The following is a 14,596-nucleotide window of genomic DNA, read 5'->3' on the forward strand; positions in this document are numbered from 1 at the left end:
CACAGACCTTCAGGCAAATCAACTCTCTTTAGTTTAATATAGATGAGAAACAATGTCTTGAATCAGCACCTGAAACCTCTTTCTTTCAGATAAGCATCTCCCTCACTGTGAATTCCAAAGAACAGAAGGTCAGTATGCTACACTAGAAAGATTATGAAAAATACAAGACAACATCACAATATGTTAAAAACATGTCAACATAAGTAATTTAAAGATCGGGTAACAAGTAATTTCCATGTTAGTGTTAATAATGCAATTGTAATTGGCAACCCATACGTATTTCTCAGGGTACAGGCCACATGCAGAACGGTGAATTTGAAATATTAAAATACCCACTTGTGAATGATCTGTTTGGCTGAAATGCTTACTGAACCTACCTAAAACGCAAACCAGGCAGAAATGTCACTTCTACAATACCACACCACAGACTGAGGAAGACACAGGCGGAAATCTGGTACAGAGAAGGGCATGTCCTTAATTGATCAGGACATACGGAGCACCCATGCAGAGAAGACACTGCATTTAAACTAAGTAATAAAAGCAGATCATTGTTTCTGCTACAGTGTTCTCTCCAAACTCCATACATGGTGCCTGACATATGTTCTACTGTAAAATAATAGATATGGGAGGTGGAATTCCAAGAAATAAAGCTCTGTTCTCTGGACACTGTCTACCAGAACCCCCACTGAAATGGGATACAGCCCAATAACTACTGGTACCTCAGGTATAATCCAAGAGACACAACGCATCAAACATTATCGGTTAATTTTACTTTCAAAAATGGATTTAAGTAAATGTTACAGTGAAAACGTGAACAAATTTGTTCAGGCTAGCAAAGAATGATGAAAAAATATACTTCTTCCAGGATCAAACTCATGCCTGTTCACTTTCTCATTAAGTAGTGTGTGAAAACACCTCAGAAGAATCACACTCCTTGAAACACTTCAAAAATAGATACAGCTGATATTTTACCTATTTATTCCTGAATACACTCAAGTGAAGTAACTTTACAATGAATTTTTCATTAAGAAGACATCATGAAGATTTTTATTCTTTGCCTACTGAAATCATAATACTTCTTCACCAACATGCTTTATTACCCCTAGTGCTTGGCATGAAGTTTATCCAAACAAAACAAAACAAAAAAAGGCACTACCATTACACCCAAAACTGATGCTCACTCTATGGCAGACTCTTCTTTGCGATGCATTTTGCACAGACATAGTATTATTATAGGTAGGTGATCTCTGGATCAGGTTGGAGATTTCCAGTACCAACTGCTGTAGGAATAGCATATGCAGAAGTAGTGGTCTCGCACCTCTGAGTAAGAGAACAACAATGACGAGAACTACAAATCATCCCTGCTGTGGTGGACTTCAAAGAAGGAGGGAGGAGGATGGTCATGTGGTAGAACGAACTTAACACATGAAAAAGTTATCAAGAGATAAATAATCAATTCTTCTTTGTTTGTGAGCAAACATACTTTCTATCTATACTTGGCTTTCACATGTAAAGATTAATATTTAACAGTAACTGTGCTAAGTTTGACGCTTTATTTTTTGCAGATACTAGAGTCTATGCAGGACATCTAAGAATTACTAATAAAATAGTGTACAAAATAGTAGAAAGCAAAGATCAGTTTTCTTAAGGATCATATGTTGTGTGTTTTCCAGTTGTTGTTTTCCCAGATATTATTAAGTTTGTCATTTTACTGAAAGATACAACAACGTTTAAAAGCTTCCTCCACCATCACTGCATCTCTGGAGTTGTGCAGCGTGTAACATATTGACTACCATTTTTAATCCTCAAATAGCTATGTTTTCTTAACACTGCAGGGACACATTTTTCAAAACAGCATGCTATTACAATAGCAAAAAATACATTAAAGATATTCCTTTAACCTTTTGAATTTCCTAAATTTATTTAACGTTTGGAGATATGGTGTCATACAAATGACTGGAAGCAATAATATTATCCCATTTCAAAGAAATACCCAATACAATATGTTGGCCAACTTAAGCCCATTACTTTTAACAAGTATCAGATTTCTTGCATTTAATTTTACTAGCATATTAACTCAGGGCAAAGATCATATCTTCATTCTTCTCACGTAGGCATCCATGAAATCAGGGACAAATGACAACCCAAAAATGGTAACACTTAGAAGTTCTTTTCTGTGTATTTTCATTTAGACAGAATATTCTCACCTCTGTTTCATCCCATCTCAGATCTACAACTTTCTGTCCCGCTTTCGGCTGCCACGTAGGTAACGTCACTGTTGCTTTTGTACGAGGCAGAACAATGTCTGGTTCCAAGGTGGATGAGACCGGTCTGCTCTGTCTTGGTGACATCAACTCTGTCCTTTCAGAGACCGGAAGACTGTGAAATGAGTGTTCACAGTTTGTTCCCTCATAGCCTTCACTACAGAGACAGAGGTAGCCATCACTGCTAGTGCTGCAGTTACCATGGTGACAGGGGTTGCTGGCACAAGGATCTGAAACAAACTGGGAAAAACATATCACATAGGTCAATTACTGCACATATAGGATTTATTTCTGAGCTTTACAATGACCATAAAACAGGATTCTTTTCCCCTCCTGTATTTATCTTCTAAACACATTTATGAACCAAGCTCATCTCTGATGTATTTTCAAGGAAGTAAATTTAAAGGATTAAAGAAGAATATAGATTAATCTATATTAACTACTTTTTTTTTGGATTATGTAATGCTAATTCATCTAGAAATTTAACACAGTAACAGAAATAGGAATGGGGCATAGAACTTACACAGATCACCAGGTCATGAAGCAGCTCTGTGTTGTCAGAGTTAACCACATAACACAATCCCATCTGTGGACACAACTTCCATTTTAAAACGGCTGGGCCTTTTCTCCCGCACATCTTTTAGTGGAGAGCAGTTTCAGAATCCGATTCATTCTCATGCTGAAAACTTTCTAACAGGCGTTAGAAAGTTGGGCAAAAATGTGCTTATTTTTAAAATAGCATTTGTAATAGTGCAGGACAAGACTGAGCTCAGTGAAAAATCCTGTCCTAGGCTTGCCTGCCGCCTTCTAATTTCTAGCTTAAATTTCTCTACAACTAGTTTATATTCAGTTTCTTATCTCAGGTTAAATGTCTTTTCTGTCTTCTATGCCAATGTTTACATCCATAATGTATTTACAGAATACATCTACAAACACTTCTCAAGTTTCATCTCATAGACTAAATAAGCCATGCCTGCTCAATCTCCTTGTGGAGGACAAGCCCTCCACTCACATGCTCATTTTTGCACCCTGGACTCCAAAGTTTAGCACTGCCTTTTGCAAATGCATCAATACTTTTGTTTGTCCTGGAAATAGCTTCCTTAATATTACTTAAGAAATGTTTTCCTTAGAGCTAAATCACACTGCTGATTCATTGGCATTGTTCAACCAACTAAGACAGCCAGGCAGTTGCCTCAATTTGTCTTCACATCAAAGTGATACCCCATCATAGGAAATAGACATTTTCTCAGTTTTTAAATGCAAATTTCACCCAAGTGCTCCAGTCCTAAAGGTTACCCAGTTCTTCCCTGTACAATATTCTAGTCCTTCCTTGCATAAGCAATGCTTATTATATTTCTCAGTAAAGCACCACAGTTATTACAAACAATTGTTTCAATTATCATAAGAATTACATAAGCTTTACATATCATTAATGTAATAAAAACAAATATTGGGTCTACACTAGCAATTTTACCTTTCCATCAGTTCAAAGGCCTGGAGTCAGGGACACCAAATTCTAATACTACACCTTCTTATATAAAACAGTACAATTATTTGCCTCAGCTAGAATTCTTTTTTTGGCTGGAATTTTTGTATACCCCAGCCTCTGTAACATTTTGGGGCAGAAAACAGAGGTAACATTATTATGAAAGTTAACTTTGGAAACAGTTAATGATGCACCTCAGGTTTTGTACTGACTGACGCAGAACAGTTAGAGGCCACGGAAGACAGTCCAAAATATATGGTCTACTTGTTTATCTTGTGGTTCAGTTACAGCTCTGAATGTTATTTATGTTGCACGGGAACACATCTTATACACATCAGGTGATACATTAGACATCAGGGTCAAGCTCTGACTCTTCTTCATTTTTAAAATTCAACTATAAATCGAGTTTATATATACCTAATACATGAAGTATAAAGGAACTATGGACTTTTATGATCAGATGGGCTTATCTTCATCAATGTCCTGCAAATCAACAGAATATATAAGTTCTCAAATAACAATTTCTAGATCACTTCTCTGCAAAATAGTATTTAAGTGACAGAAAATAAAAGAATTTCCAGGAAGGAACAAAACCTAGTTCTGTTCTATGGTTTCTCAATTACATTTTAAGCTTGCTCCCACTGCTACACAGCAGAGATTTTCACAGAAATTTCTTTTTCCCTTAAGAGTGTCGAAGGTAAAAAGTGTTGATGTGTGAACAAATTCCAGTTCAAAAATTTCAACGTTTCAAAGAGATGCAGCTATCTTATTGTGGGATAACGTCTTTACTCATTCTTTTACAATTATTCCAAATTCACATTAACACATTTTTGATTAATAAATCATCATTTGTTCTATTCTGAGAAAATTTAATTTTTCTCATCACACCTAGAATGTTATGGTTATTATTTGCAAATGTAATAACAAGAAAGAAAAAATAACATTTTCAAATAATCACAAAGGGCACTTTTTCCCCTTAGTGAATACATCCATTGACTTAACAAGCAAAATAATAAAAAGTGCTCTGTGATACATGTTATTTGCTGTAAACTGTTTTGAGCTTGTTTGACTGGAAACAGATGTGTTTAATGACGAGTACTGCTTACTACTGCCCAAGCCATGCACTGAAGAACACCTTGTGCCTTATGAATCACCACCAACCTTCCAGACACGGTAGAAGTAAAAATAATTAAGACTGTTTGGTTTAGATGAAGAATAAAAAAAGATGAGTGTAGATGTAGAACTTCAGCCATGAACTTCCTCAGAACTGAGTTTTATTAAGTACTTCACAGGATTTCAACTTACCATTCCCTTTTCTTAGTTACTATTAATTATAAAGCTCATTTTTCTTTCAGCAAGCCTATCAAAACAAATCAAAGTCTTTTGTGCACGTAAGTTTTCTGTTGAACTAAATAAATTTCATTTTAATTAGCAGCTAAAAAGAGATGAGGAAATAAAATTGAGTAATTTGTGTTGGTGGTGATGTTTCTGTGGTCCTTTAAGTCCCCTCCAAGGAGGCAGCAATGGTTAGGCAAGGGCTCTGAGAAACATCTCGGCACAGTGAACAGCATGTCTACATCAGAATTAAAAGGCAGCAAAATTTCAAGGCTTAACCTTCAACAAACTTTTGAAGCTCACAGAAAAAAGTAAACGTCCTCATTCCCATAACTGAGAGCTGAACATAAGTATGCTGCGACTACACAATTAAAAGAGCCCTTTTTTTAGCCATTCTTGTGAAGTTCAACAGTATTCTAAAATACTGTCGCACAGAGAAAAGGAGGATGCAGGTAATATGTATCCATATAGCCCATGATTAAATAAGGAAACAATATAATCACTACTGAAAAATTCCAGAGTTATTTTAGGTGTAGAATTTCAATAATCTTGATTAAGAACATATATTTAGTATCTAGGTCTCCTGTTTTCATCCCCATTTCTCCATTTAATAATAGTCTATCGGTTTTCATAATACATTCATTTACAAAATAGTCACAGTCAGCAGTTGCAGCTGACAAAGCTGAGCTAAAAATCATAAAATGTATTTGCATGCAATTACTATTCCATATGCCTGGACAGTAGTAATCTTACAATTCTATTGGAAAAATACTCTAATGATAGATGCATACCAAGGTGCCCTTCATACTGCAATTAATTTTCCAAAGGCAGACTGAATACAGTATAAACACGAGGCTTGTTTACGAATCACACTCGCAATCATGGATTGTTTGCCAGCCAGTCCAATTGTTTCCTAAGGTTTCAGCTTAAGATATAACACTGCAAGATGTAAAACTGAGATCTTTGTGCTGGTACTCCTTATGGTGACACCAATGTTGTTTAACACTCATTCAGCATCTCTTCAGAGTGGTTCTACTTGTTCTATCTGGAGACAGTCCAGGTAGGTCCTCCAGAGAGCTTCAATAAGCCTAAAGAGAAGGCTGTAGATGAGGTCCTAAACACAATGCAAAACCTGTCATCCACCTGTGACTCTCCTCTTAGATTTGTTAGTACAAAACTAACTTCTGGCTCCATTTTTATTGCTGTTGCCTACAATCACAGACAATATTATACCAGCCTGCAACTTCAGTAAAATATGGAAAAAACAGAGGAAATCCAGTCCTCATATTAGGAATTCAGTGAATTGTTTAAATCCATTCTACATAGTGAATGTCAACCTGTTAACAAAGCCAAGCTGCCACAACAATTTCAAAGGCTGATATTTTACATATGTGTCTACAGCATTCACAACCTCCAACATGATCTTCAGATGTTAAAAGCTGACACAGTCCAAAAGTTTCGAACTCTTCATTGGCTCCCTGAGAAAATTTTTCCAGTTACAGGATAAAATGTTGTGGTTTTCAAATATGCAAAGTGACTTTAGCTGGGTGGGATTTAAACAGCTAGTTTCTTCATGTGTTCTGGTAACACCGTATCTTAGGAGAAATTTAAATCAGTAAAACTGCCTTTGCACCTACATTGCTGAAGAAATTCCCCAATACAAAAGCAGGCAACTCTTCTCCAGGAAGACCATGGGAAGATCCACCACATATCACCAGCAGAGAAAAGGGATCAGACACACCAATTTCAAACTATGCACAGTACATAAAAGATCATCATCTTCTGAATACTTTAGAAAGAAAATAATTAAAACCTGCAGTTTAAGCTATTATCAGTTTGGTTTTAATACAGTAAGTAGAAAAAAAAAAGCTTTTTCTTATAAGCACATCTGAAATACACTATCTTTTCGTATGTATCAATTTATAAGAGATGGAAGCAGATTTAAATCAATGGCAGTAAAGATTATCTAGAAATGTAATCTCTTTGAAAGAATGGTTTCATTATGTTCAAATTATTATTTAAACTCAGCCTCATGCAATCCTTCCCACAGCAAAATTTTAAATCCCATTCTATCACACATTAAACATTAATGCAAACTAGGAAATGAAAGACAAGAAAACAGGATTAATTGAAACACAAAAAAACTCAGATGTTCCAAAAAGTGCCCACAGAAAATGCATTGAGATGAGTATATCAAATAAATGCATTTTCTTCTTTTTTGAGAAAAGACTGTCTTGTGACTCAGTGGGACTCAAGCAACGTATGTGGGTTCAATTTCTGGCTCTCCCAGAAACATCCTGTGTGACCTGAGAACAGTCAGACTCTATCTCTGCCTCTTTGCTAACTGTAAAATGGAGATTACACTTCCTTTCTCACACTGCCTGTGTTGTCTGGTTAGAAAGCCATTTTTTTCAGGATGGGAAGCACAGAGCCAGATGTAGATAGGAACTCTCAAGCAGCAGTGAAGTACAAATAAATATAATAAAGAAATAAATGTCTGTACAGTAAGGCTAAATCTGTAACCTGTGACTAATCAGGTTTGTTTGTTTCTTGTTATTTCTTTCTCTCTCTTTTGTTTCTTTCTGTGGCTATTCAGGTTTCTTCTGAACACTTCTTTGTTGAGACGAAGAGAAGTGTTCAGAGAAATATCCAGCAAAGATTCTTTAAAGTTAATAAACATTCCTAAATTATCTTTTCTAATTAACCCAGAAAAGACAGCAAAATCATATTGATATTGCATGTTTAGACACTATATGTTTCATTAAAACAAGATCTGCTTGAAAACAAGTAGGTTGAAGAATACATTAATTTTTCAACTGTGACCAAACATAACAGATATAAAAAGAGTGCCTAATACACTGTGATTGTGAGAGTTAGGATGAATGAGATTTTTTTTGCCTCATGAGAATGTAAAAATTAACCAGCATCAGCCCCATGGTGTGCATAGATACCTCCACCTTAAATGGCTGTTACTGAAAGGCTGCCTGTAATTACTTTTGTGTATGTGTTTAAGGATGCTCTTGGTAAGTAATTCTTCTACTACATGTGGAGAACGAGTAATATGTCCTAGTGAAACACTGCCTCACAGGGTGCTGTGACCACCAGCACCTTGATCAGATACCAGCCACTCCATACAGGAATCAGAATGTCACAATTTGTCAGAAGGAAAAGAAAATGTGCCAGTACGGTGCTATTTCATACTAAAAAGTACCCATATGCTATGAACTACATCTATGTGAGCCTTGGCTATCAGGGACTTTAAAGAATGGGCAGGCCACAATGTAATAGAAAGTGCTTTATACAGATGTCCTGGAAACCAGAGCAAGCTGGGCTTTCTTGCCCATCCCTCAAAGCAAAGTAAGCAGGACAAAATGTTTATATATTTCATAAAACATTAATATGGCAGCTACATAAGTTTCAGTTATTAGAAACTAACTACAAGCTGCAACACAGAGTTTTAATTAATCAAGATTTAGAAGGCTAATGCCAAGAACTGTATCATACTGAAAATAAAACGTAAGCTACTTCTTTCTTGAAGTAAACATTTACTGTTTTCCTTTAGCAATTCCACTCAGTGCCCCAACCCACCAGGAAAGACATCAATAAATCTAATAAAGAAGTGCAACCTTTATCAGATAATTTAGAACATGATTCTTTGAAACACCATTAACTGTGAGCATTTTGGATTGCTTCCAAGCTTCCATTACTCATTCTATGAGGTTTGAATATTCGGCGTAATGAAACTGCCAGTGAATGTAATAAATGGATATAAAACATTTTCTTTACTTCAGTGAAGCAGCAAAAAAAAAACTAAAGAAATTGTCTGTTTAATTGAGAACCAAAGCATGGCTGCCCAAATCTATTTGAAAAACCAGCAAACATAACAAGGTAAATTTTAAACAGCCTGACAGATTTCAAAATCAGAGCTCTGGCAAACGGCTAAGTTACCCTTGCATAATAAGTTACCATACATCATCTGCTTTGCTCTGCCTATCCCTCAGGCACATTCTTACCTCGAGGCATACTGAAATAACTACAAGATAAATTGAGATCACTTTCCCTCTCCAGCAGCAAAAGGAAAATATCTACTTCACACTAACCACAGAGTACTGCTTGATGTAAGCATGTACATAAATAATTGTTGAGAAGCACCTTATAGTTTTTCTCAGCTTTTCTCATCAGATTATTTTTAATACTTTTTTTTTAATCTTTTCCTTTAACCTGTTAGGAAAGGCCAATCAAACTGTTTTTTATTTGTCTAGATATAGTGGGTTTAATAGCACATTTCAAGTAGACAAGCTAAGCCAACTAACTGTGTTTTTCAGCAACACTCATACTTAGCAAAGATGTTTTTTAGAAACAAAATGAAGTCAGAATATCCATCCTGAAGGTAGGTCAAGTACTAAGTACTTACCAGAAAGGATCTAAAAAGTACCAATAGACCTGTGAAGATTAGCATTAAGGTTTCTTACAGCAGCATCAGCTCATCTTACTCTCAGTAAGGGTTGGCAACCTACAGTATAATTGTTAAATGGGACCCCAGCAGCACTCCCATTACTGGTGGTAAAACAAGGGGGTAATTCTGAAGACAAAGCATTAAATTTCTTACAGTAACACAATACATGTGTTTGATTAGATCTTATGCTATTATTTTATTATGAAAATATCATATGGTGAAAGAAATACCAATAGTGTCTTTACTCTTAATAATTTTTTCCCTTTTTAGAAGTATTTTTTCTTGAGCAACAGTACGGTGCAAAAATATTTTTATGCTAGGACATTAAGATATGTAATAATATGAAAATTCATAACATTTTTATTTCTAAAATGAACTTTCTGCTAGTTTCAAATACATTGTTCACTTGTGAGAAGCTGAAATTAAATATACTCCCTTACATTATTCTAGAAGTCATTAATTGACCTAAAAATAATATGTACTGTTCTATATAAAACAAACAAGCAAGTGTTCCAAACTACATGCCAAAGATTTTAAAGGATTTTTTAAAGGAAATATTAATTCATTCTGATGAATTTAAGTTTGAAGGTAAGCATATGGGTTACAGTCTAATCCAAGGCTAATAATATTGCTTCAAAATCTTAACGTTCTGACATGAATACTCTGAGTTATGTTGAGATCAGAACTAGCCCAGGGAGGAATACAGTTCAAATATCATTATGCAACAAAAAAAGCCCAAACAATCAGCTACTAGGATTTTTCAAAACTGACAAAAGAAATTACTTATCCTACTGAAAGTAAGCAGATCGTGAATTCCTCAATTTTTAGCTGTTTTTTTAAAAACAACAGCATGCTATAGCCTCTATGCAGGCATGCCAAGTTTTACACAGTCTGTGTGTCTATCCACCCTTACAAATTTTGACCCCAGTAAACAAACCAGATTTGACAGTTTTCTGGAGATCTCAAAGATAATTAAACTTCTTTTACTTCCATTGCATGAACAAGCAGCCAGATAGAGGATCAAGCCTGTGTAAGCACTCTAACTGGCAACAAGGCCACAGCATAAGCTCACTCTTTATTATACAGCAAGCTAGGTAGAAGGCAGAGCACCCTTATGAAGTTCAACAACAGGATTAGCAACAGCATTCTCATTTTCTTTAGCATCAACGTCAATCAACCTCAAGACACAATTTCATCTAAAACAAGACTTCATTAGTTCAAGTACTCATGGCATTTCTTGATTTAGAAGTCTGAGGCTTCAGGCATTTTCTAGGTGAGGTACAGCAGAATGGGCACACAGTTCTTGTAAGAACAACAGAAGGACTGGGTAACAGTGAGTAGTGCAGTAAAACTGTACAGCTGAACCATCAACACCACATGAAATCCTGAAAAACTCAATAGATGTGACAACTGGCTACTCTCATAGCTTTTTGCCCACAAGTGGCTGTGAAAACAGGAAAAGATTGAACACATACATAGAACATCTAGGAGATGTGATATAACTGGCGGTCCACTGATGCCACATTTTCCAAATCAAATATGGAAAAAAAATTAAAATTTGGGGAGCTTAAAAATAAGTAGTTGTTACAATTTCAAGCCACAATACATCAGAAAGGAGACATTTTGTCAGCTAAGACATTTGGCAATCAATAAAACAGAAAACACTTATGCACCGGGTCAAATAGCTGAGCATCATATAGCTTCTTCAGTGCTTTCAAACAACCACCATTACAACCAACATTACTGCACTCCATCCGGTACTACTGACAACACAGTAAGTCACAGGTATGTGGTCTCCTCATTTTTTTCTTATTTCTCATAATTAAACATCCTGCCAGATCAAAAGTTAAAATATTGTCTAGTTGGAAAAATACTGAAAAAAATGAAAAAAATTGTGAACACAAGAATGCACTCTCTCAGTACACATCCTCTGCATCGCTGTGTTGGATTAAGTTACTCCCCTTGACAGCCATTTTAAAAACTCTTTCCTCTATATATTCACATATACTTGATTTTAATTGAGCTCAGGATTTAAATTCCAAGACCCAGCTACATTTTTAATACAGTTATTGGGGGTTACACATCACGTACTTACTATAGTCCACACACTGAGCAGAACTGACATCTAAAGAGAGTCAGTGAAAAGGGATACCAGTAAAGCAGCTACCTTCAGGTCTCTGGCTGTTACAGCAGACAAAGACTCACAGCCTTCCTTCTCGGATTAGGAACCTAACCAGTTTTCTGCTCACAGTGATTTTTTCTTTCAAGGCAGGGTTAGAGGCAGGATAGAAAAGTTAGCATCTGTATCTTGTAGCAAAGCACCTGACTGCACATATGTCCAGAGAGTCTCAAATTGACATCCAGTTCCTAATCCCTGAAGAATTTGTCATTTTACTGCAAGAAGTAATTGGATTAAATATTTGAACAATGTTCGGAACAGAGATAAAAGCCCAAAATTTCTCTGCTCCTCCCTGCTTAAACACCATCACTCACTCATGTTGACACTCATTCCCATCATCACACTCTGCCCCTGTGATTCTTGCTCCGTGAAAGCAGTTTAAACTACGTTTAATCTCACATTTTATGACAGGCTAAGAGTGAACTCACTCACTTCATGGCTGCTAACACACAGAAACTTGTTAAGGTATGACAACAGCAGCATATGCCTGAACCTTGAGAATAAACCAATCCTCAGATGCATAAAATAGGTTTTTACATTCAGTGGTTAGAGTCAGTGCTTCTTTTGACCTCATCTGAAATAGCTGTTTTGCCCAGTCAGTAGAACAACCTTTTGGGGGCTATTTTTTAAAACCAAATTTACCTTGTGGTTCAAAAGACCTTCTAAAATTTGTATTAAAATAAATTGGATTATATTTTTTTCCCATGACATACACAGTAACAATTATTCAGGGTTTTATCTTTCTAGCCTATGCCAATACAATTTTTCTATTGTCAGGTTTTGATTATTTTCTTGTAATTTCTACTTCTCGATCATGCTCATGACTTCTAGTTATATACACAGACTTTTCATTTCTTTAGTGCAGAGGACTGTGCCTTCCTGCTAAGACAATTCAAAAAGTAAACTATCTCTAAAATCTCTAGGTCTAGGGAAATAAAAATTTGGTATTTAGCACAACTCTATCTCGGGTCTCCTGCAGCAAGTTACAGGGAGCCTATCATTACAAATAGGAGAATTACTCCTCAGTGTGTTTACTATTTTTCTTCTCTCTGTCACACCAGAGATAACAAGTAGAAAGTTGTTTGTTATAAGAGCTTCTTACTGCTGTGTCCAGGAGGCCATGTATACTCATTGTTCAACATGATGAAATATACATGGAGAAATGGTAAAATGAGTCAAGTTTCAGTAAGCTAGTGCCCAGCAATAAACTCATCACCTATCATTTTAAATCTGCCCTAAAGATCATAGCTGTTACCAAATGCATTACAATATTAATGAACAGTTCCTGAAAGAAACGACAGGATTTGTGCCCCCTCTAGATGAAAGGGCGCAAATAAAGGGGCCCTTTCCCTTTAGGGCATAAATTATTATAGGGGTTTTTTTGCTTAAGTCTCTCTTTCAGTTGGTCTAAACAATGGAATATACAAAATCAGATACAATACAGCCCATTTTTCTAACACTGTAGAAAACAGGGCTGTGACCTAAATAAGCTCTCCTATGAATTTTGTTCATGAGGTCATATATCACATGACCTTATATCTGTCATCAGACTACACTGTGTGCATGCTGTCATTTTGCTGTCCACCATAAACTCTAGAAATAAGAGTATTTTTTTCAGCAATACCATTCTACAATTTCTCTCACTCATACTAATTTCTCTTTTGATGGTTTACCCTCATGAATTAGTCTGTATCCAGACAAGTTGAAATTTGTGTCACAGGTTATTCCCCGTATTTTTTTACTTCTCCAAATCCTTTATTACTCTCTTTGAATGACTTCAAATCTGCTGCCTGATCTTATAATCCCAATACTAATTTATGTCTATTGGCTCAGTCCCTTAATGTTTCGATGCTATGAATTAGGTTTATCACTTTGTGAACCCAGCAATATTTCATGGCACCAGAAAAAATTCTATAGCAATAACTAAACTGTAGAACCTCTGTGCTAAATGAGGAAATATTCCTTTTGTCTGATTTAAATTTTCTGTTTGGTAACTTTATTATATGCCCCTACTCCTTATCCTGTGGTATTTAGCAAATACATTGCTCTCTTCTTCACATCAACTCATGATTTTAGAGACTTCTGTCACAACTGTGTTTGGAAAAGAGGTGAACGAGAAAAGTCCTAGATATTCAGAAGTTGTTTCATATACCTTGTTATCATTCACTGTCCATTTCTGAGGTGGGGAGACAGTACCAGAGCTGTGGATATACCTTAGATTTAAATTCTGGTATAGTGATGTTACCTGCTTTTTTACCCTGGTCCTTTCATCATAGTAATCAAAATATTAAAACCAACTCTTACAATGATTCTCATTTGTTTGCCACTATATGTCATTTCCTATGTATACGACACATAACTCTCTTCTCACCCCATTGAAGGGCAAAATTGATTGCTTTCACTGGTTTAGACACAGACCCTCTGAGGTTCTGTATACCACCATTCTCCTGCACACATGTATGATACACGATGGTGATTACCCACATGAATCAGGAGGGTAAGGATTTGCAGATCTAATCACAAGCATGCTGGGAAGCTTTGTATTGAATCCAAAGACAACAGTAGCGGAATTCTATTTCCTGCAGATAGCTCTAGCAGCCTTTTATTAGTGTCCTGTATGCATGCTTGCATTTTTAATAGTTTTCTGTGTATTTTTTTGCAAGATTTCATTAATTCTTATAACAAAACATTCATTTTCGGTGGCAAACATCAGGGCTTTTGAAAGGTAGTCTCCTATACTGATTTATGATATAATGGGTATATCATACACAAGAGTATCAGATAGCAGTGCAGAGGTAAGGAGAAGTGTTTATGCATATTCTTTTCCTCCAGATTATCAGGTTTTCAGGGGCTGAAGCATCCACCTCCTTTTGAAA

The 14,596-nt window shown here is 35.9% G+C and overlaps 1 protein-coding gene across 1 annotated transcript in view; it reads right to left on the bottom strand.

The window, feature by feature from the left end:
* Window positions 1–14,596, bottom strand: part of DNER (delta/notch like EGF repeat containing) — a 143,939-nt gene that overhangs the window by 82,394 nt on the left and 46,949 nt on the right. The window contains exon 2 of the mRNA XM_075098792.1: window positions 2,208–2,504. Within this exon, the coding sequence (XP_074954893.1) occupies window positions 2,208–2,504 (297 nt within the window). The remainder of the gene's footprint in view (window positions 1–2,207; window positions 2,505–14,596) is intronic.

The sequence above is a fragment of the Phalacrocorax aristotelis genome, chromosome 7, assembly GCF_949628215.1.
Source record: "Phalacrocorax aristotelis chromosome 7, bGulAri2.1, whole genome shotgun sequence".
Lineage (NCBI taxonomy): Eukaryota > Metazoa > Chordata > Aves > Suliformes > Phalacrocoracidae > Phalacrocorax > Phalacrocorax aristotelis.